This window comes from Tenebrio molitor, chromosome 1, assembly GCF_963966145.1.
Source record: "Tenebrio molitor chromosome 1, icTenMoli1.1, whole genome shotgun sequence".
NCBI lineage: Eukaryota > Metazoa > Arthropoda > Insecta > Coleoptera > Tenebrionidae > Tenebrio > Tenebrio molitor.
The window spans coordinates 16493441-16517286 of NC_091046.1; the positions used below are offsets into that span (position 1 = coordinate 16493441).

At 32.7% G+C, this 23846-nt stretch overlaps 1 protein-coding gene across 1 annotated transcript; it reads left to right on the plus strand.

Moving 5' to 3' along the window:
• The first annotated feature begins 4797 nt into the window (after positions 1-4797).
• Positions 4798-21759, plus strand: LOC138122219 (retinal homeobox protein Rx2). Its single transcript, XM_069036408.1, has 3 exons — positions 4798-5398; positions 21122-21236; positions 21299-21759. Exons 1-3 carry the CDS (start codon positions 5192-5194, stop codon positions 21550-21552), a joined length of 576 nt encoding a protein of 191 aa, XP_068892509.1. The 5' UTR covers positions 4798-5191; the 3' UTR covers positions 21553-21759.
• The last annotated feature ends 2087 nt before the right edge of the window (positions 21760-23846 follow it).

Genomic DNA, 23846 nt, shown 5'->3' on the forward strand with positions numbered 1-23846 from the left:
TATACACAATATAATAAATACGAACATGAGCAAATGTCTCTAAAAAAGTACCTACCATTATTAGAAGCAGGCACAAGACATATTATTTGAATACAGCACCAACCATAGCTTAATTAAACTGTTGGTAGAACTAACCTGCCCCCTTTTCTATTTCGACATGACGAGCATTCAACTCTGTATTGTGAGCTTCTACCCCGACTTTATTAATTACTGAACTTGATGTTGTGACGCAGACCATTGTCGGGAATCTGATTGTCATATCACATCAGCAAGCTCGTTGACATCGCACATCTGTGCCAACTTTTGATGAATACAATACACAAATTAAGAAAGAGAATTTCATAAAAAATAATATCTTGTAGTCGCCTTAGAAAAATTAATGTGTCATATGTAGATGTAATTAAAATATCTTATAAATAAATATTTACGTATATACATACCTACAGGATATTATACCTACTGTGTGGAAACTACGAGTACCTACTCATGGAATAAATTCGGTAATTTCAAAACGTAATTTTTGTAAATTGCTAAAACAGGTCAACTTTTATTTTAAAGTGCGCTGGTTTTAAATTATTGCCCTTTTTTTTAAATATAAATATAATTATATATAAAAATGTATCATGTAGGGTTTGTTACAAAGGCTATTGATAAGTGTACTAACCAAAATTAAAACAAAAATTATTGGATTGCATTTTAAAAAAATGAATGTGACGTCATAGCTCAAAAATGGATGACGTCATGAACAAGTGAAGCAACTTAAAATAAGCATTATGAGAAATAAAAACTTTACATTAATTTAGATGTCAACTTCATGTCAAATTAAAAAAATCTAAAAGCAACTATGTTTAAAATTTTTTTAAATAAATATGAATGATCCATGAAGGCGATGAAAGTGTATAACTGGTTGCGTTTCAATGTTTGTAAGGTCCATTATTACTCGTGAATAACCGTGTATAACAAAAGAGAACATTTGGATATGTATCTTCTTATGGTATACAACAACATTATCATCTCAAGGTTCCCGATTTCCGACAAATAACAATTTAATATTTTGTTGTCGTTTTAGTAACAGAGAAATGTTATCAATTACAAAAAATGTTTCCTGTGGTTTGTGATATTATTTAGATAAATATTTTTAAAATGAGTAATTAAGATTAGATACAGATGTCCCCATAAAAAAGACGAGTCCATAGCTCCTTTATTTATCGCAGGATCAGCTATACACTAAATTAAATGGTTGTAAATAGGCTACAAAATGGCCGACTAAATTCACGTAAACCCCCAAGGTAAAACTGTCAAAATATAAACAAACGCGAACACATACTTTTTTTTAGTAATTCTGCTTTTTTTGGCAGGTCAGGTCAGGTCAGGTCGTGCTCTTTTTCTTTTATAAACGCAGGTCGCTGTACTAGGCACGCTTTGACATTTCCTTCAAATACGTAACTTCACATTGATCATTATTTTAAGCATACATATTTGACGTTATGTATGTATGTAGTTAAGACTAAAAAAAGAGTAAATTTATTATCTTCAAAAATTATAGAAGGTTTTTCGGTAGGTACGGTTTTTAAGAATCATTTACACACCTGTAAACTTTGTCCAGCGAGAGATTGGGAGATTTTAATAGTTATTTACACAATTAGTGGGATAAAAGCAATATTACAGGATTCGAGTGTGAAGATTACAGATGACGAGGGCGTCAGCCCGAGTTCATCTGTAATCACACGAGTTTCCTGTAATATGCTTTAGCTCACGTGTTATGTACAAAATTTTATCTAAGACGGCCCCGAATTAAAAAAAAGGTAAATCTTATTTATTTCCGCCAGTTTCATTACACCACTCAGTGGAATAATAACTTACTTATCCCACTGAGTGGGGTAATGAAGCTTAATTATCCCACTGAGTGGAGTAATGAAATGCGTCCGGTAATGAAGTTCCTTATTCCACTCAAATGAGTGGGATAAGTGTCATTTATCCCACAGGACTAGATAAATTATATTAAATTAATCCAAGACTACAAAATGCACTAGAGTATATTAATTAGAGCATAATTTCAGGGCAAAAATGTTACTGATTGAAGGATATACAGTGGGGAGCACGGAATTTCGCACACCAATTTGTATGTCATTAAAAAAAACTATCTAGTCTAAGCTTTATGGTCATTATAATCAATCATGATATATTATGTGATCATGACTGATGTTTCACCTAAACTGTCACGAAACTGCCGCCAGTATCTCATTTTAATAAAATTATGTCAGTGAAATGTCCAATGTGTGCGAAATTCCGTGCTCGCCACTGTACATATTTCAAATTTTACGTGCGCTAGGTACTACTTCTTCTACGTAGAGTTTAGTGCTTTTTCTGTCAACCAATCTCTAGCTGGACAAACTTTAGAAACTATGTACTATTCCGGACACGGAATCTTGGCCAACATTTTTTTGACATTTCTAAAAAAAAATGATGTAAACCAATCATTAGTGTCATTAATAAATGACAATTATAAAAAATTCCGGACACGGAATCTTGGCCATAACTGACATTTAACTGACAAATATGTGTGAACTGGCCTTTATTGAATATAACCCAACTTTTGACTCGATAATGCTATTTCCCTACTTTTTTGATGTCACAATAAAAACTACAAAGTGATTTTTAATAATTGTCATTTATTAAAGACACTAATGATTGATTTACATAATTCTTTTTTAGAAATGTCAAAAAAATGTTGGCCAAGATTCCGTGTCCGTAATAGTACATTTATATAATCTGTTTCAAAATCAAAAATCCACCAACACTGCATTCTACCTCGAAAATACAACCGACAACGTCGCCAACTTTTGTTTTTAGTGTGTTTGAAAGTGTCAGGAAAACGTGGGGTTATGAAATAAAACTGTTGACAGTCGTTTTGGTCGTAGTTCATCGTGTTTTTTATATTCTTCGAAGCACTTAATGAACGCTCGCTTTAATTTAGCGGTTAAAAGATTCCTTGTTTTTCGAGGCATTTTTATAATTTGATATTATTTGTGACACACTGAAGGTCAAATTTTGGTGGAAGGTTGGGCCAACCCAGAAAAATGAAACTTATTCTAGGGATTTCTTTTTTTCTGCCAACATAATTCAACAGGTGGTGGATTTTTGATTTTGAAACAGATTATAGGTACTATGGCGGACAATAAATTTAGGCCGGCCTGTCATTGGCTTGACATCAAAATGTGAAGCTGGCATTATGTTCAACTAACCCCATTTTCGATTTTTGTCATTCTTGTCATCGTGACAGCGATAATCAAAATTAAAATTGGGAAAAGAAGCGTGCACCAGAGAGAAGTGCTACTACAAATCAGTTATGCTAGTGCGTCATGATCTGTAAGTTACGAAAAGGGCGAAGGAAACGCCAAACAGCTTGAAAACCTTCAGTTTGACAAACTGACACATCAGTCATAATGACAATAAATGGTCGCTTGCATTGACTTTTTTGAAATGTCAGAAATTTGCCGGTCTAAATTTATTGTCCGCCATAATACTATTGCGGGCAAAAAAAGTGGGACATCAACGTCATTGTCTTGACTTTTAATGTGAAATAACCCTTATCTGATTCTAACCCTACTTTGAATTGATTGACATTGTCATTAAGTATTGTAGGTTGTAGGGAATGATTGTACTATCGCGGCCAAAATACTTTGGTCGTCACTTTTTGACACTTCAAATGTAAATAAAGTATTAATGTCAATATACATACATGACAATTTCAAAATATTCTTGTCAAAAATATGGCATCTTCAGTTTTTGATAAATATAGAATCGTCTTACTTGCTTCTGAAGGTTGTCTAAACCGCGACCATGTTGATCTTTTGCTTTTGAACCCTGCCTCCGCAGCTGGGATTTACCCCACCCGTATGACACTGCTGGATTAAAATAATTTTGACAACAATAAAAAATAAGGTTAAACATCCTAAAGCTTGCTTTACAATTGAATATCATTTATGTCACATTGACGACCAAAGTATTTTGGCCGCGATAGTAAGTTAGCACGTAGTGAATATTTATTTAATGCAAAGTTCCAATCAAAATCTACCTTTTAAAAAAAAAGAGGGCCCTTGGAAAAGTAAAATAACAGTATAAAATAAATTTTTAAACTGTCAGCTGGAATAGTGTCAAAAAAATGACAATAAAGTTTGAACTACATCGAATTTTTCAAAACTGACAGAAATTTGATGTCCCACTTTTTTTGCCCGCAATAGTACAGTTGCGGAATTAAAATTTCGGGCACTATTTTTCTGTCACTTCAATAAAATCTCTGTAAAGCATCTTCTACTGTCATCATGACTGACATTCAAAAGTTAAACTTTTCTGTGTCAGTCACCCAATCAATTTTGAATTTTGAGATTTCAATTAGTTCCACTGAGTGTAATTAAATCATCGCTTTGATATGTTGCCTACCCGTTATTATGCCACAAATGACAATTTTTGAATGCCAAAAAGACAAAAACATGACAAGAGTAAAAAATAAGGTTATTAACGTAAAGGTTGTTTTAGAGTTTATATCATGACATTGACAATAGTGCCCGAAATTTTAATTCCGCAACTGTACATACTTCTTTTTAAGTAAAGTCCTGTAAAGACTTTTTTGCAAAGAATAAATCAGAACTAAAATTTAATTTTAAAGCTAAGAAATAAGATGAAAATATAAATTGGGGCTTATTTTTCTTGCGTAATAACTAATAAGAATAAGTACCCATTCTTTCTAAATATTTTACACATATATAATTTATAAGGTATTATACGAGTAAGTTTATACATTGCAAGAGATTATTACATATGATTAATTATTATTTAAATATTTACAAGTACATATTAACGCTTTTGTAAATTTGCTGATTAGGGATATTAATTTCGCTAAATGCATTTATGATTTATAATTAATAAAATTAATTAATAACCCAAAGTAATCCTTAGCAATTTTTTACGTAAATCAACATTTCAGGTAAAGAGCCAATAAAAGCATTATTTTATTAAACAGATACGTCTGCGCGAGCGTCTCAACGCCTTTTAGGCGTCCCTATAGGACCAATGAAAATAAATCGGGGTGGAGCATCATTTAATTTCTATAACAACATGCAATTCAGATTCACAGTATGAATTTAACAGCGTTAAAGTAAACTCATGAAAACAATATAAACTAGTGGTAATGGCAGGGCCGTATTTGTCACCCTTACCGGGTGATTTACTAACGGAATACATGTTCGGACGAAGAAGACAAAGGAGAAATCGCACTACGTTTAGTCCACAGCAATTGCAAGAACTCGAGGCACTCTTTCAAAAAACACATTACCCCGATGTTTTTCTTAGGGAAGAAGTGGCACTAAGAATAAGTCTGTCCGAAGCTAGGGTTCAGGTAAGTTTTTTATTTTTATATAATTATTATGGTTGTTTTTATTTTCGCAATTATACTTTTTTTCGCACAATCGTGTTGTTACTAGCTACTTACCATTGTTGCTGACACAATCTGTAAGTTGAACTTACCGCCCTAATGCGGTAAGTAATTAATGACACAATTAAGTAATCAATAATATTTTATTTGAAATTGAAGGTAGAATTTGTGTAATTAATAGTAACTGGAAGAGTATTTGCTAAACTGGCACTGTTTTAGAAATATTTGTGTCACTATTCAAAATATTCTTGTCAAAAAAATTACTTCAAAGTTAGTTCATTTCGTAGGTATAAACGATTGTGCGAAAAAAATGGACTACATATACGGTTATTAAGTTAACAGCATCTCGGAAGTTGAAAAATCTCGCCTTTTCACATTCTCCTCCATTCTGTTATTATAATGCATTTACTGACCTTACATCCCAATATACTATTTCGCACAATCGTATACAAATGGCAAAAAAATGGTCGTTGAATTTCTGGAACTACATTCAGTTACATCAACTAGTGTAACGCATGTAACACATTGAGTTTTCCTTATTAAATGATGAGTTTTACAAATAAATGCATATGTTCAAAATTAAAACGAATGAAAACCCTAAAATTAATTTATATTTAACTACCCGGTGCTCATAAATTGTAATATTTTTTCTGCTTTGATCTTATCTAGTAGACATCTGTTTTACGTAAGTTCTTGATAAACATCAAATCATACATTTTTTGAAATTAAATAAAAAGTCAAATATTAAGATGTGAAAAAACTTCTCTTTTGTCAAAATATTGTATGGGAATCTGAAATTTGCAAACAAAAATATTTTGAAAGTAGATAAAAAATCGCAGATGTTCATAGATAAATGTTCCAATATGCTAAATGATCTAATTTAAGATGTTTTTCCAAGTTGACAACAAAAAATTGTTATAAAAACACAAATATAATTTTGGTTTCCACAGCAGACAATTGCAAATTATTTTTAAGCAACAAACTTAATGATACCCATCAAGGGTATCAAGCACATGGAAGGTAAAGTATTATTATATTGATAAACATTTTAAATTATATCATTCGCTAATTCCTAATAATAAGTAATTAAATATTTTGATAATAGAAAAATATTAACTAAATACTGTGCGATCGAAAATTAAAAAAATCGAGAGAGCTGTGATTAATACGCTTCAGTTGGCAATACGTAAAAATTTAATTCAAATGTCATCAGATGTCATTACAATAGTAACTGTCATTATTAATTATTGACTATTAAAATTATAAAATGTGCTATTACAATATGTTCACTTTAGAGCAAAAAATTTTCCTTGTACAGCCTTACTTCACAAATGGAGAAAGACGAGAACGGCGAATGGTCTTATTCGACACCTCGACTTTTTGAGGAATTTCAACAAAAGTTTCCGGACTTTCAAGGGACTTACCAACAACTTGCCTTGATTATTTCGTTTTTCCATACCTGAAAACCAACGTGTTCAAAAACAGGCCTGACATAATTCCCGAATCAATGCAAGTAATTACTAATATCTGCAATTTAATTAATGTCCCGACTTTGCAAAAGTCATTTGAAAACATGAAGCAAAGAGTAAGATTATGATTTAAATCTCATTGTTTCATTGCACTAGGTGAGGAAATTCTTTTATTCACAATCGCTTAGTAACGTACAGCTTTTCTAACCTCTTAAAAGTTAGAAAGTGATCGATTACTCGTGTACACATCAACCGGTCAGTAATGGTGAGAAAAGGAGTCAGTAATGAGTCGTAAGCGGTCAGTAATGAAATCCATAACTGACCCGTGGTGGCGCTACTATCGCACCAATCGCGAAAATCTCTATACGTTTTTCTGGTATCGTAATTTGCTTTTCTCAGGTAAGAGATTGAGTGTTAATTTGTGAGAGGATTCCCTCAATTCTGGGGAGGGTACACTCTATTTTACTATCGCACATTTTGTTTGTTAAAAAATGCGAGCAAATGTCAATTTGGTTTGACTTTTATGAACTAAAATTTAATACAATCTCAATCGTGCGCGCCTACTAAGTTTTAATATTTTGCCGAAATAAACGATAATATTTTTAATATGTATTTTTTTATTATTATAATGTTGCTTGTTTTATTAAATGATTGATTGTGAATAAAATAGTATACAAACCTCGGCGAAAGTCCATTCCTGTGTCTCGAGAACTTGTTCACCTCGAGGGCAAGCCTCTCGGTAAACTACTGATCTCTCGACAGGAATGGAACACTTTCCTCCTCGGTATGTAATATACTGTTACAACCAACAGGTCACACATAATTCACACCTTTACGAAAATCAAGATTTCAACGTTCTCAAAATCACTAACCTAACTTTTAAGACTGGTATCTGATAACTGAAATCTTAAGAATTGCCACCTGAAATTTTTGGTCGCAGCCAATTCTAATTTTTTTTTTCGATCTCACGGTATTTTCCTATATAAATCGGGAGCTTGAAAAACAAACAAAGATACAGGTGTTTTTAAAAGTTGTGCAGAAATTTTAATCACGAACTACTGGCTTCATGTAGAACTTGGAAAAAATATTTTAAAAAATGACATTTATTTTTTGAGCTACAATTTTTTTTAATTGCTTTTAGTTTTCTACGTTGTCCTACAACTCCGTAGGTAAAATTTCGGCACATTTTAAAAATACACCCTTGTATATCATGTTTTACAAAATGTATGTCAATGCGAAGTAACCTATAGGAAATATGCTTTAAAACAAGGAAACCGCATTGGTGTACGCTTTATAAAACATAATATGTATACAAGCGTGTATTTTTAAAATGTCCTGAAATTTTACCTACGAGGTTGTGGAACAACGTAGAAGACTAAAAGCAATTAAAAAAAAAGCTCAAAAAATAAATGTCATTTTATTTTTTGACAGATTTTTTAAAATATTTTTCCGAGTTCTACATGAAGCCAGTAGCTCGTGGTAAAAATTTCTACACAACTTTCAAAAACACCCTGTACATAAAAGCTTTCCAGGGAGATATTGATAATAAAATTAAAAGTGAACTACATGTGTTTAGAAAAAGAAGAAACAAGAACTGAAAGATTTTATAAATAGTCAAATAAATCGAGGTAGAACTTTTATAAAAATGAAAGAGAAATAAAAAAAAATAAACGAGTCACCAATAGATGATGATTTAATAAATCCACCAAGACAAAGAAGAGAGGCAATTCAAGATAAATCAAAAGAATTACCTCAATAGGATGAACAAGAAGTTGTTAGAGTCAAGTACCTACGCTTGGAGAAGCAAAGTAGTTGATTATAGATCATTTTTATTCAGATATAAATAAAAATAATTTGAATATAGGTATCTACTATTTTTAACAAAGATAGCTAAAGTAGAAACAGGTTTCAGAAGACATAATTATTCTGTAATGATTCAACGATTCAACTGAGGACAACTACTGCAATGTTAATGTATGATGAACTAGGTAGATCAGGAAATGTAATTGAATTATATAAACTATATTTCAATATTTAAAAGTTTCTTCACACGTTTGAATATTCTCTTTTAATATACATACAGTATGGACAGAAAGTTTGGAACAAAATTCATAATAGCGTTATTTAATATTCTTAAGAAAATCACTCGGAGAAATGCCACCTGTGACATGCAATTTTTTTAAATAACGTCATTGGTTTTTGCGCAGACGTCATCACCTTTTTTTTTTAAATGACAACTCCTACTTTTTTCTTCTCTTTCTAATAGACCTTCCTTTACCTACTTACTTTACATCTGGTTTTTGCGCAGACGTCATCACCTTTTTTTTTTTTAATGACAACTCCTACTTTTTTATTCTCTTTCTAATAGACCTTCCTTTACCTACTTACTTTACATCTCAAAGATAACCTCAAAAGTTACAATGAATTCATGTTTTTCAAAGTTTTTGCCTAAACGAACACGAAAAATGTTGTGTGCACCTCTGCCAAAAAATGCCTTTTGTCCTCGCCTGTTTTCAAATCTCGGCTGCGCCTCGACTAGAAAACCCAGACTCGAACGAAAAAGATGCACTTTTTTGGCCTTGATGCAGTTGAAAACAGGCGAGGACAAAAGGCACTTTTTAGCTGAGGTGCACACAACGTTTTTCGTGATCGTTTAGCCAAAAATTTTGAAAAAGATAAATTAATTGTAAATTATGCGGTTATAGATGTCAAGTTAGGTATATAAACTGAAAAATTTATATATTTAGTTATATCGGGTGTGTCAAAAAGGAGGTACCTATACAATTTAGGGTAATCATGGAACATGAGCTTTACAACAAGTTACAACTAAACTACCTGTAAAACTAAATGATCCTGGCACTGTCAGTGTCAAATTTTTGATTTTTTTTTAGTGTACCTATGGTGACATACCTACCTACCTTTTCAGTTGCCTGGACACAAAATCTAATTATAAAAACGTTAACAAGAAAGTTTGGTTATGTTAATGGAGTTAATTCTCTTCTTTCCAAACAATAATTAACAATTATTCTCTGGCCGTTAAGAGTATTCTTTTACGTTTCATATTTTCTTCTTGTTCAGCCATTTCTGTAAGTAATATCGTGCGTTCATTGAAGATTTAAACAGCTGATCTGTGATCCTTTATCCGTATGGTATGTTCACAATCGAGTCTTCAACGCCTACTTTGAGGATAAATGTAAATGAACGCGCGATACTTTGAATGAAATAAAGCGAATTTATTAAACTTAACTTCAAATTTGAAATTTCAAATTTTTGCGCCAACGTTATAGCAAAAATTACTACTTTCTGCTTTCTGAGGGTTTTTTTCTTTAACTGAAACAGTTTTTGATACAAAATCGGTCTATGCCATGCTACTAAAATGCCTGTCCGTCCTTTTTGACACATCTGATATACCAGTTTTCACGTTATGGGTCTCGGGAAACTAACACGAAAATAACTATATTTTAGGCTTCCCTAACTGTAAAACACACCTTTACCTTTCAATTTGGTTAAGGCAGCTACGATTTACCAACGGTGTAAATTTCTGAGGGAGTGTGGTAGCACGCACAATTAATTTACTCTTTTTACAGTTACTTAAAAAATAAAGTGTTCATACGTTACTTTAATTTAGTGTAAAAAAACACATTTACATGTAAACTAGGCAAAAATGAATAGGGAATTTTTCCTTTTTTGAATTTTTTATAAATACCCTTTAAAATTTGTAATGAAATGTGTTACAAATATATTAATCTACACATTAAATGTAATGTTTCAAGTACTTGTAACATTTTAAATTTATCTTGTGTTTAAGAATAGGATTGGGGCAATTATTTTGCTTTCCGAGAAAAATTTTAGAATTCCCTATTCACTTTTCCCTAGTTTATTATTTTTCCGCTTAATGTTTTTCTTAAAATTTTTATCATCTAATAAGTAATAAATAATCATAATCATAATAGGAAAAATACAACCTATCGGGTTGGCAGCTCTGTATGTCAAAAAGTTTGAAAGTTGTTATTTCATACAAGTGTTCCAACTAATCGAGCTGAAACCTAGTTGTCGCGCTGAAAAATGCACCTACCGTACTCTAATGTACAGTTAATTTCAAAATTATAAAACTGCACTTACAGTTTTTGTGAATGATCAATGTCAATTTTGACAAAAAAAGAATGCCTAATCTAACCGAAAACGCGAAAGTGCTCATTCTTTCCAAGTTAGAAGAAGGGTGGTTGATCCGGAGGGTAGCCCAGTATTACAACATCGCGAAGAGCACCGTGCAGAGGATAACACAGACAATATTATGGTGTTCTAAAATATCAGCGACATTTTATGTTGTCAAACCTACCTAACCTGTATAATAGTATATAACGGTATTAGGCCGATATGGGTTATATAACAGACATGGTATTGGTATTGTAAAATCGAGGCGGAGCCGAGATTTTATAATCAACCGAGTCTGTTATATCCATATCGGCCGTATGTTGTTTTATAGTTTTCTTTATACCAATAATACTTACCATTTAACGATGATTTATTTGTAAGGCTGACATTTCTCTTTACTTCAAAAATTAAATTTAGTTGTCATCTATGCCGTAACCGTAGCAACGGTAGCAAAAATAACGGCCTCGGTCTGATAATTTTGAATAACGGCCTAGTCTGTTATAGGTATCATATCAATCAAGCATTGAGTACTGATAAATACTAATAAGTAATAACAGTATGGTATAAAGAAAAAAATATAACGCTCAAATTTCAAAAAGGCATCTTTACATGTGGAAAAGCTGTAATAAATCGACTTCTTGATTTTTGAGGTGTAGGTACTTTTGAAATTAACTGTAAATAACTATGTACTGGGTGTCCCATCACTTGTGTCCCGTAGGAAAATGACTTTAAAACTAAATTATATTTATATGAAGGTGTTATAGATGCATAAATACTGTTCACCGCCACAAAAATTGGGTATTACTTTTTTATTAAAATTAATTACCTAGGTACAGCAGGCAAAAAACTATCACTTTAAAAATGAAATTTTGTTCAATGCAGTTCAAATTTAGTATACGTTTTGAAAAAATGGTAGAGCAATAAAATCCGTGATTAGAATTTAATTAAAATGTTTTGATGTAAAGATATTTGGTTAAATTAATTTGGGCCGTTCTACTTTATGAAAATTTATTGCAGACGAAGATTTATGAGGGGTTGCAGTGTGTTTGACGCCGTAACACAGGCAGGTACCGCTGGAACCCTCTTGAATGGTCTTCGTACCATAAATTGCGGACAAGAATAATACCCACAAACTTAACTTTGTCTTCTATAAATTTTTATAAAGTAGAAGACCCAAATTGAATTAACCAAATATCTTTACATCAAAACATTTTAATTAAATTCTAATTACGGATTTTATTTCTCTATAACTATTTCATAACGTATACTAAATTTGAACTGCATCGAACAAAATTTAATTTTTAAAGTGATAGTTTTTTGCTTGCTGTACCTAGGTAATTAATTTTAACAAAAAAGTAATACCCAATTTTTGTGGCGGTGAACAGTAATTATGCATCTATAATACCTTCATATAAATATAATTTAGTTTTAAATCATTATCCTACGGGACACAAGTGATGGGACACCCGGTATTTCTGCACTGATAGTGGGTTTGCCCCCACGCCGGTTTTTACTGTTTGGGTAATAACTTGATGCTTCAAACTGATTTTTAATACAGGGTTATTATAAATGATTGTAGTCGAAGCAGGCCATGCCCATGTTACGGAATTTTTGCTGCATTCATGTGAACTGTCAATTTTTGTCGCTGTCACTGTTATTTTTTAGATGAAAAGTGCGGTGATGAGGATTTTATTTATTTTTTTTTTAAATTAACAGTTGAATCCAAAAAAATCGAGTTGTTTTGCAACCAATTCTAAAAATATTGAGTTGTTTTGCACCCAATTTGTGAACGGTGTGTACTCACTTATTCACATCATTTTGATGTTTTTTTATATGACGCGGCAACCATAAATTTTACATTCAGTTTTTACGCCTACTTGAGTAGGTACTTGGAATCATTTATAATAATCCTGTATAATAGCAAGTATTTCTCGTGAGCTTAAGATTTTGTTTAAATTGTAACAAATACTATTTCGTAGATGTAATTTATAAATATGTATGTAATTAAAGTCCATTCACGTTGGATTTTCCTCTCAAGGTCAAATAATTTAATTTTTTGGCTCTGTAATTATGTTTTGTAAATAGTGACATGCAGTTAACCAACATAATGCGATTTAGCAATGCCCAATCCAACCTGTACGGTGTTTACCTGCATGTCACTATTTACAAAACATAATTACAGAACCAAAAAATTTAATTATTTGACCTTGAGAGGAAAATGCAACGTGAATGGACTTAAAATTACCCCGTCGTCGTATACAGGTGATTCTGAAAGAAGTTTGAAAAAAAAAAAATGTGGAGTATCCTTGACACAAAATAATTCTGCGTACTTGTACTTTCGACGCCTATGAATAGGGAAAATTTGTCCGAATTTGTTCACTTCATTAGCAAGCATTGTTAGGTACATCAACTCCACAATAAAGTCCTAGATGCAAACACACTGCTTTGTAAATGTTTCTATGGAAGTGATCGAGAGGAGTAATGTCATAGGTAAATATTAAAGTTTGTGATTGACGGGCACCTTTTACCTTGGATTATTATTGTTGCTAAACTACCAAGATAATCAGGTAATCACCTTTAATTCAGCAGCGTACTAGCGATTTTGACCAAATTTTCAAACATTTGTATCTCGAAAACGAAAAAACTCTTATCAGAATTTTTTTTTTGTCAATAACTTCTTCTCATCATCACCAATTACCGGGATTTTTTTCAAACTTATTTCATCAGATTCACCCTGTATTTGTGAATAACGGCTCCCACAAAATTTACTATTTTAGGCTTCTTCACGTTTGAGATGTCTATTAATTTGTCAAAAACTTGCACTGACTGCCATGGCTACTGCAAAAAATGTGCACTGGTACAACCTAAAATGGTGAGAGCAAGCAATAGACTGTCAAACACCAAGTGAGTTTCACCCTCAAATCAACAATCGGACACGCTAAATGTATTCGGTGCTAGAAAAGTGGGCACCGTGCAGATGAATCGAAAACGTTATAAGATCAATGAAATTTGATAGAGCTAAATACGGTTACAACAGAATAGTATTGGGTGATTCAAAATGATTGTGGATAAGTATGGCAACTAAACGCTGTTTAAAAATCAAAAAACCATTGTGTTGCAAATAACACACATTTTTCATAACCAGCGACCGGCGGAAAAAGGTTTCCGCCTCCCACCACTCTATGTAGTGCAGTAGCTTTGAGTTCGCCAAATGAATTGTTTGCGTGTCAATTGCGAATTTGAAAATTATATCTCGGACGAGTAAAACCAATTTTTGATTTTGTCAACATAGAATTGAACAATGTTTCTTGTTTATATGAGAAAGGGGATGACGAAGAAAGCATTTAAAATAGGTAAATTTTAGCAAAAATACAAAGTTCCGGGTTATTTCTGCTCGTCGAATAAAAAAATTATTTTCTCAAAAAGTACACGGGCTATCGACTTAATTCTTTTTTTAAAAACTTTTCCAATATCTTAGTTACATTTGACTCGCTGCATGTGTATCGAAATTTTCAATATTTCACATAGGTCTCAGCAGAGTGAAGTTTACGATGCGCATTTTTGATTAATCGAAATTCATTAATTATTTTTTTCAAAACTATCGATATTTGCGAAATTTTCAATTCACTGTTGGAAGCGCTCTACTTTTTAGTACAAATATATAGAAAATCAAAATTATAGCTTCAATAGTTGAATTAACACAGCGTTAAATGTTACGAAAAACGTAGTTTTTCGGACTACACCTCAACTACGTAGTTATAAAAGCCGTTTTCAAAGTTCGGTCCTATTAAAAAAAGTTGTAGATGACCATTCCTTATGCCCCAAAATGTCCTCTACAAGATAGGATATGTCTCATTTAGTTATACCTGTGAATCATTAATTCATAATTGCAGTCCGATTTTACTCCATTAATAGAGCGCGCCGACACTGAGGGTATTGTCGTGGGAGTTATTCGCTAGCGTTTGACCATTTTTCGCCGGTCTCTGTTCATAACATTTCCTATTACTTATTACAGTGACAGATAAGTCATTTGCACCATAATGGTTTTTTAATTTTTGTACAGCGTTTATGTACAAACATTTATGTGGCAACTGTATGGCTGGGGTAGAGTTGACATTTGTAAGACATTTCATAAGCGTGCATTTGATTTTTTGAAGTGAAAACTTCTTTAGGCGCGCCACATACATTTTATTCCCGGGCAGTGAATTAGTTTCATGCGACACGATAAAATCGTTCGCAGCACAAGCTAAAATCGGAAAATCGTTCGCAGAGCAGCGAAAATCGTTCGCAGCACGGCACGGCAAGCTAAAATCAAGGGAGTCGAGTTTTTTAGCGGAGCGAGCGAAAAACAATCAACTGTGCGTCACTTGTCAATTTTAAATTTTCATTGTACGTTGTGTTGTGACCTGGCTGACCTCAGTGCAGAGCTGCAGGAGTAACTGCATATACATATATACAGGATATTTCACGAATGATAATAAGACTGACGTAATTTAAAATGCAACCCACACTATATTTCCGAAAAAAGCTGGCTACTGTCATTAAAATGTCCGGCTTTTTTTGAAAATGTATTGTGGGTTGAATTTATAATTCCGTCAGGCTCATTATTACTCGTGAAATACCCTGTATAGTTTTATATAATGTAAACGATAAAGACACGACAAATATTGTAAGTTTACAAATGAATGTAGGATTTAATACGTAATTCTCAATTATAAGGCTTCAACAATTCATCGATTGGAAACATGTGTGTAGCAAAATGTGAAGAGGAAAATGGACAAATTATCATAATACAAAGTATTGCAATGAAAATTTGTGTTGTGTTCAATATCATCGTCAAGAAAATAAAACTTAAACATCCAAACCTAACCTTACAAATTTTGCCAGAGTGTACCGCTAAAAGCGGACGTATTTGCAGTTTCTATTGAAAAATACAGATTTTTGATGTTTATTTAAAAACAGCAAAGGAGCAAGGCATAAATAATTAATATTATTTAAATCCAATGCTGTTTTTAAATAATATTAATTATTTATGCCTTGCTCCTTATTCCTCCAAGTACCTACTATCATCCATAATGATATATTTTTTATAGAATAGGTAGGTACATATTACTTAAAATCAGTAACGAGCTTCATACGAGTAGAAGTTTTCACTTCTGTCGTGCGGTCTTACTCGTAAGCACACAACGATAATATTTGGAAATTGTCTAAGAAACAAATACGAGTAAAATGAGTAGAAAATTTCCCGCAATATCGTGCCACAGAGTTGTATTCGGCAAGACAATTCCACGAAAGAAAATTTAATTTTCAGGTTTTACGTAATTTTTTTAATTTATACGTACTCTTATGACTCTCAAAGCGTTAGTTAACTTAGTTGAAAACAACAAAAATTTTACTGTGCATCAAAAATGAGTTTATCAGAAAGGATTCGAGGAAGGGGGAGAGAATTACAGCGACTATTCAAGTCACCTGTCATTTTTCAAATATTAACCAATAAAATAGCAAATATTTACTTTCGTAGCCTAGCAACAGCAAATTCCAGCGATTATTTTAAAAATTTAAACACTCCTGTCAGCCAATCGCAATGAGAAAAAATTTCAGATGGACCAATAGCATCAAAATTGCACTGACTATTTGCTAGTAAACTTCGTCCAGAGAGAGATTGGGAGAGTTTAAATTGAATTAAATTAACCCAACACAACAAAATGTACTAAAATACATTAATTACAGCACAACTTCAGGGCAAAAATGTTACTGCTTGATGGATATACATATTTCGTGTATTCTACGTGCGCTGGCTACTACGGTGTGATCAAGAATGACTGAGTCTGTTGGTAACAATGAAATTTGGCAAATTTGAAATTTACCAACAAAGGTTAATTTTTGTAACAGCATAAACATTACCGGCATAACAAAAAATGTTTTTAATGTCGTCTCAACCTAAAAAAATCCGATCAGTGCCAATTGCGAGACAAAAAACACCAGTACTTTTCAATTGTTTCATTGCCAACAGACTCAGTCATTGTTGATCACGCTGTACTTTCTCTACGTAGAATTTAGTGATTTTTATGTCAATCAATCTCTCGCTGGACAAACTATAGCTAATTACCGCGACAATGTTTTCGTTGTTAAGGTAGCGCAGTCATTTGTCTCAATATAAACATTAAAAATTCAGCACCGTCGCCATTATGAAGTACCATTCAGATTTCGCTTTTGAGATTTGACATTTTGATAATTTTATCTAGATTAGCACTCATCTTTGTTGTTATTAAGAAATTCCACTCGTGGACTTCGTCCACTCGTGAGATTTCGATAGCAACAAAGATTCGTGCATCTAGTTAAAACTATCAAAAAATTACCATCACGTATGTAATTACTGTTGAATATTCCACTAGTGAAAATACAGGGTCTATCAGAACTGGCGGACCAAAATAATACGGTAAAATCATCATCTTCTGGGAATAATAGGAAATATATTTAAAAAAATCCATCCTCATTGGATTTTAAAATAAGAACGTTGTAAATTGACCAATCGCGTGTAGATATAAAATTATATTAGTAACTATCGAAACAAATTTGATTGTTGCAAAGACATAATAATTGAATATTATGTCATAACATAATAAATTATTTCTGACAATTACAAAAGTCATTAAAAACGCTTAATGTTTACTTCTTCAGAATATTTTGATATGCTTGTCTTATATGGACAGTGTGATACGAGTGCCACAGTTGCTGCTCAGGAGTACGCAGTTCGATTTCCCAATAGGGAACATCCTAGCAGAAATACCATTACCTGATAAATACTATAACCTTAAAACGTCCGTCATTGCACAAACAATGCGGATACCCAACAATGCGTATGCATCATTTGAAATGCATCCATAGTTACAAATAAAGCAGGAAAATAATTTATAGGTAACTTAACATCAACAACAGGATTGGTCAGTTTAAATTGCTTCTTTCCTAATCACTATTTAAGATAGATTTTTTTGAACATTGTTCCTATTATTCCCAGAAGATGATGAATTATGTTGGTCCGCCGGTTCTGATAGACCCTGTATAACTGAGTATTCCACTAGTGGTTGCAGTGAATATTTTAAACTAACTTAATTATTATTTTTCTTCAAGGAAATTTTACTTTCTTACAAAGTTAACTGGAAAATGAAATCATGTGTAACGCAGATTTGCGAACTAGCTTTTATTCATGTAGTTTTCAAATTAAATCTAATACATACATATTTGAATAACGTTCAAATCAGTATAATAGTAGTTTATTTACACAAGAACAAGTTGAATACAACGTTTTTTTTGTTCCACGAGCCCCTTAAAGGCTCCAAATCGCTTAAAATCTTTAAATTAGCTTGACGTTTCGTTTTGACAAGTTGTAACATTTATCAAAATCTGTTCACACAGACAGGAGAAAATTCTCAAATTCTGACAGTGTCGAACAAAAATAGCTATTTATGTAACCAGTTAGGAAATGCGTTATTTTGTGTAACGAGTGGAATATTTGCGGGACGAGCGCAGCGAGATCCCGCAAAATCACACGAGTTACACAAAATTGCATTTCCTAACGTGTTACATACAACATTTTTTCTAATTTTGACAAAAAAAAAGTTTCTTCAAACGTTAAACGAAGTAATGAATTTTATTAATAATAAATTATTATTGTGTTAAAATATCAAGTAGGTAAGTAGGCACGGTTATTTTGCTTAAAAACAAAAAATATGACAGTGTCAAATTGATGATACAATAAATTTTTCCTAACCAGTTAGGAAAGATTTTACTTTTCGTAACCAGTTACGAAAAGTGTGACGTTTCCAAACGTCAATTAATTTTGAAAAGTGTCACTTTATATGTCAAAATTAGAAAAAAGTTATTTAGTAATGAACAGAAGCTAAAATTTTGTTGTAGTAGAAACATAGAAAATAGATTTCTTAATTTTATACACAATTTGAATGATTTTTTTTTAACTGCGACAATTGATAAAGGAAGCAACTCGCATCCAACCCACCTACTTGATTCTCAATACTTGGGTAATACGTAATTGTTTTTTTCCTTTTTGTTTTATTGCGCTCGCTATATTATTTTTTAAAATGATAACACTTAAAGCTTTGTTGTATATTTTAAACTATAACCGATATTAGTAATTTTACAAAATTCAGATTAACTCATCTAATGTCCATTATAATATTGTAATGATTATTCGATGATCAAACGGTTTGGTATTTAATTCCTTAAATAAACTACTATTATTTTAATCATTGATTTGGTTCATTAAATAGTCTGTTGAATACAATTCGCAGTCAAAGATAGTAGAATATTTTTCCGATGGTACACTTGCGAACACGATTCGTGCTGCGCACTCATGGTGTTCATAAAGCGAATGACCATTCGTGATACCACCACAAAAATATTCGACAATCTTTGACTACTCGTTGTATTATATCTGATAATTCGAGGAAAGAAGAGATGATTACAGCGATTATATCACTCATAATGCTTTTCTTCCCTATCCTAGCGACCACCTAATAGCTGATAATCAGAACTCGAAGTGATAATCACACTTGGTCCTCTGCACATCTGGTGTGCCATGCCCCCAAAAAGTTAGACGGGTACTTGATTTTGTGACCTTCCTCTTTAAATTATTCCACAATAAAGTGGACTGCTCCAGTCTTTTGAGTGGTCTGTGCATCAGTGTTCCTCAGATTTTATCAAGATCGCATAGATATTTCCATGTTCCTAGAGCTAATACCGGGCGATCCAAAAGTCTTTCTATCAAGTCAGCCATGACATTATTATAATTACACCATAACATAAAAAATGTGAAATTAAAAATATCAAAGGATACGGACACGACAGACTAATAAAACATATTTTTAATTTTTATTTAAATATGCGCCAAATATGCTCCAACCCAACGGCATTCCTTTCCACTGTCATGAACTCATGAGTCCCACTTGATAGAAAGACTTTTGGATCACACGGTACAAATGTTCTTAATCATTCTCCTTCGTTCAGAATGTGTTCCATGTTTAACTGTTTCAATGATATTTTCCGACGACCACTATGAAATAATTTGAGAAATCTCATTGGCCGACAGCTGTGTGTTTTTATTTTGCGCACAGGTCGATGATTAACGATGTCTACCTTTCCACGCAACGGCATAATTATTTTTGTGATATTTTAAAAGTTTTAACTTGACGTTTGCACCGTTAGCAAGTGGAACAGCGAATTGGAGAGAATAAGTACTACCTATCTTTGGGAACAAGAAATTGGAACTTTAGCTTCTTCACTTGTAACGGGTTTAAGATACGTTGTAAAAATTATAATAATGACGATTTACGATAGTGGTATACTCCATACTCTGATAGATTGTACGTTTTTTGACAGAAGACAGACCCAGAGAGTCATGTGGCGGGAATTAATCTGCAGGGATACAACGGTTTTCTTCATAACGTGAAACAATTGAGATGAAGAATTTAGTATTTTTCACTGCTTTATGTTTTGGAACTAGAATTTAAAAACGTACAATCTATCACTGTACGGAGTTTAGCCTTGCAGATTAATTCCAGCCAACTTGTCTCTGTGTTTGTCTTCTGTCAAAAAACGTGCAATCTATCAGCCTACGGAGTATAAGATTTAAATAGCTGATCCGTAATGCGTATAGTGCGTTCATATTCTTTAATGCCAACTTAAGGATAAATTTAAATGAACGCACCATACTATACCACTGATAATAAATAACAGCGTTCCGGTGTAATTTCAATAATTCATATTAACTTCATTACTTCATTTAACATCTGTAATCCATACTGTCGTATGAACAAACTCCGACATGGGCGTCATGTAAAAAGTGGGCGTATAGCAATATAAATGATAATGTATGTACCTAATGTAGTACTTTCCAAGGAATTATCATTACATACTTGATAGAAATATTCATAAAGATAATATAAATCTGGCCTGGATGCCGTGCCCCCCTCTTTTTACGAAAAAAGTTAATACCTATATAAAATGTAAATTATTGAATTAATTTAATCAAATCTTCTGATTGAAGGTCTGGTTTCAAAACAGGAGAGCAAAATGGAGAAAACAAGCTCGTTTACAATTGCTTCAAGATGCATGGAGAATGCGTTGTTTGGGAATTAGCCCTTCACCCTTAATTCTAGCAGGTAAATGAACAAAATTAAAAAACATACACATTGTGTATGTACTTCATAATGCATATGTTAAGGACGACCAAGTGCCCCACCGTTGCCTGGAGAGACTCCATCACCGGAAAAAGCTTATCCAATTCTTACATCAGGTCCTCCTCCTCCATGTCCATGCTCACCGGGAACAGAAAGTGCAAGTCCACAAAGTCTTAGAAGTTCTGGAAGCCCCGGTCCACTCTCACCAGGTGGTCCCGATGACCTATCACAATGCAAGGATTCAACATCGCGTCTGGAACAGTCTGATCTAAACAGTGGAAAATTGCTAAATAATTAGTTTAGATAAATCTGCGATATTAATTAAGTATGGATAAAGCCGTAGCATTTTGTCGTGACTCACAAAAATTGATGCAATACATTTACTTTTAACTGTAAAATTAGATTTAATGCTGTAAATTATTATTTTGCAATTTGATTAGACAAACTTGTTTTTTTGTGTTATATCCTTCTTTGTTTACATTAAAGTATATAATGATGCCGTTTATATTGTTAAATTGACAAAAACAAGACCATGCCAAAAATCTAATCGTAGTCTAATAATTACAGTAGATTCCTATAAGTAACATCGCAAACATACCCATCAATCTCCTGTAAAAACAAATTCTACAGAGCATAAAAAGATTTAAAAATGAATTTTGGGTAAACATATCCTTAGTTATCCTACAATTAATACAATTATTCAATACGGGGTCATTATAAATGATTGTCTCATCGCAGTAGGCGTTGGTGACGTAGTTGAATGTGCCGCAAGCTTTATAACATGAGTGAGTCTAGCATCGCCGATAGGTAGCGCTGCTGGCGGTAGTGTAAATTTGTCTACTAGTTTGTCTAACGTTGCGAAGCTAGCGGTACATCGCAAATTTGTGTGGGTTGTCAACACCAACTGCGATGGGACAATCATGTATAATGAGCCTGTATATAGATTACCAAGTTGCCGACAAAAAAATGGCCTTTTTTCCTACAAGCATTATGACATTCAAATATGAAGGAGGATGTGTCTAAAACACATTTATTAGAATTGCAATGAAAGCACGTAGTGTACTATTTTTCAAAGTACATAGTCGCCGTCGCACAGAGGGGTATTGGACGGTCAAAGTTGATCAAAAGTCGAAAATTTAATAGTATATTTCAAACCAAGGTAAGAAAGTGGTTTCTTGCAGACCGCAGGCAAAGATTATAAACCGAGTCGTAGACGAGGTTTGTAAGTGCCTAAGGTCTGCAAGGACACTTTCTTAACAAGGTTTGAATACAATTTTTTTCCCTACCGGCACAACTTTGTTGAAAAAAGTAAAAAAAGATGGTTATATTCGTGATTAAAACGAAAATTTTGAGAATTGAATAGTAGGCTGTGTTATTTGTTTAATTAACTTGTCATCGCATTTGAAGATTTGAGGTTTGTTCGAAAATTTGATATAAACAGGGTAAAGTAATCTACCTACCTAGCTTATCTGTTTATTTTCCAGATTATATGATTGACCTAGCAACTTACTTCATTGAATTGGCTTTCATTTATCAATAACTTATTTCACTTTTGACACTTTTGACATTTGTATTTTGGTACAGTTTTACCATAAACATTTCATGATTAACTTTCTTACCTTAGCGAGAAAGTTGAATTTTCTCACCTCAAATGAGGTATCCACAGCCTACATTTCTAACCGGTAGGGAGAAAAATTAATTTCATATAGTTGGGCAATATAACCACAAAAAAATACTCTTTTTTAAAAAGATTAAATTTGACCCCCATGCCATTAAAAAAAAATCAAGTTAGCCTTGTATCTTCAAAATAAATGATGTTGAAAAATTGAAAAAAATGTTAGATGATAGATTTTAAACACTTCTAACTGTGTGCCAAATTTCAAGAAGCTCTGCTCAACCGTTCTGAAAATAATTGGTGTGTTTTGGTGATTTTTTTTCTTTTTAAGTCACTTCTGTATAGAGGTTAGTGCACGTAAAAATTAGAAATGGGCCTTGGAAGACCTTGGAAATTAGTTTAAAACACACCACTTTTACAACATGCGTTATTTATAACTTCCAGTTGCAGTTCCTTTGTGTTAATGGTATTAAAAAAATAATCAAAACGCTTACTGACTCGAGTCCATTACAGAAAACTTTATAAATACAGAAAAAATTGACACTGAAACTTCGTATAACCAATAAAGTAGCAGTTCAGAACATAGCCCTGAGAAACAGTAAGGTTCGTCTGGGCGTCCGCCATCGTGCATTTTTTTTTTGAAACCGGCAAATGACAACATACTTTATCTATTACCCCACTACATGGTTCAACTTAATGAAATTAAATTTTAAATTTTCGACTTTTGATCAACTTTCAGTGTCTAATACTCCTCTGCGCGTCGATTGCAATATATCTGCGCCAACGTTTTGACAGCTTGTGTATACCATTTTCGAAGAAGGTTTTTAATTGTTACAGGTTTAAACTACCAAAATTCACCGTTAAATCAGAGAAAATTAACCAAATTCAGTGCTATTTTGTATAAATACTATTATACCACGAATATTTCAAGTGGAACTGTTGAACTGGTTGGTGTTTTTCTTTATTAAAATTTTGCC

Excerpts from the sequence above, each read along its gene's own strand:
- LOC138122219 (XM_069036408.1), top strand. The coding sequence starts at position 5,192 with ATGGCAGGGCCGTATTTGTCACCCTTACCGGGTGATTTACTAACGGAA. Across the intron at positions 5,399-21,121 it reads TGTCCGAAGCTAGGGTTCAG|GTCTGGTTTCAAAACAGGAG; the intron begins GTAAGTTTTTTA and ends TTCTGATTGAAG. Across the intron at positions 21,237-21,298 it reads TTCACCCTTAATTCTAGCAG|GACGACCAAGTGCCCCACCG; the intron begins GTAAATGAACAA and ends GCATATGTTAAG.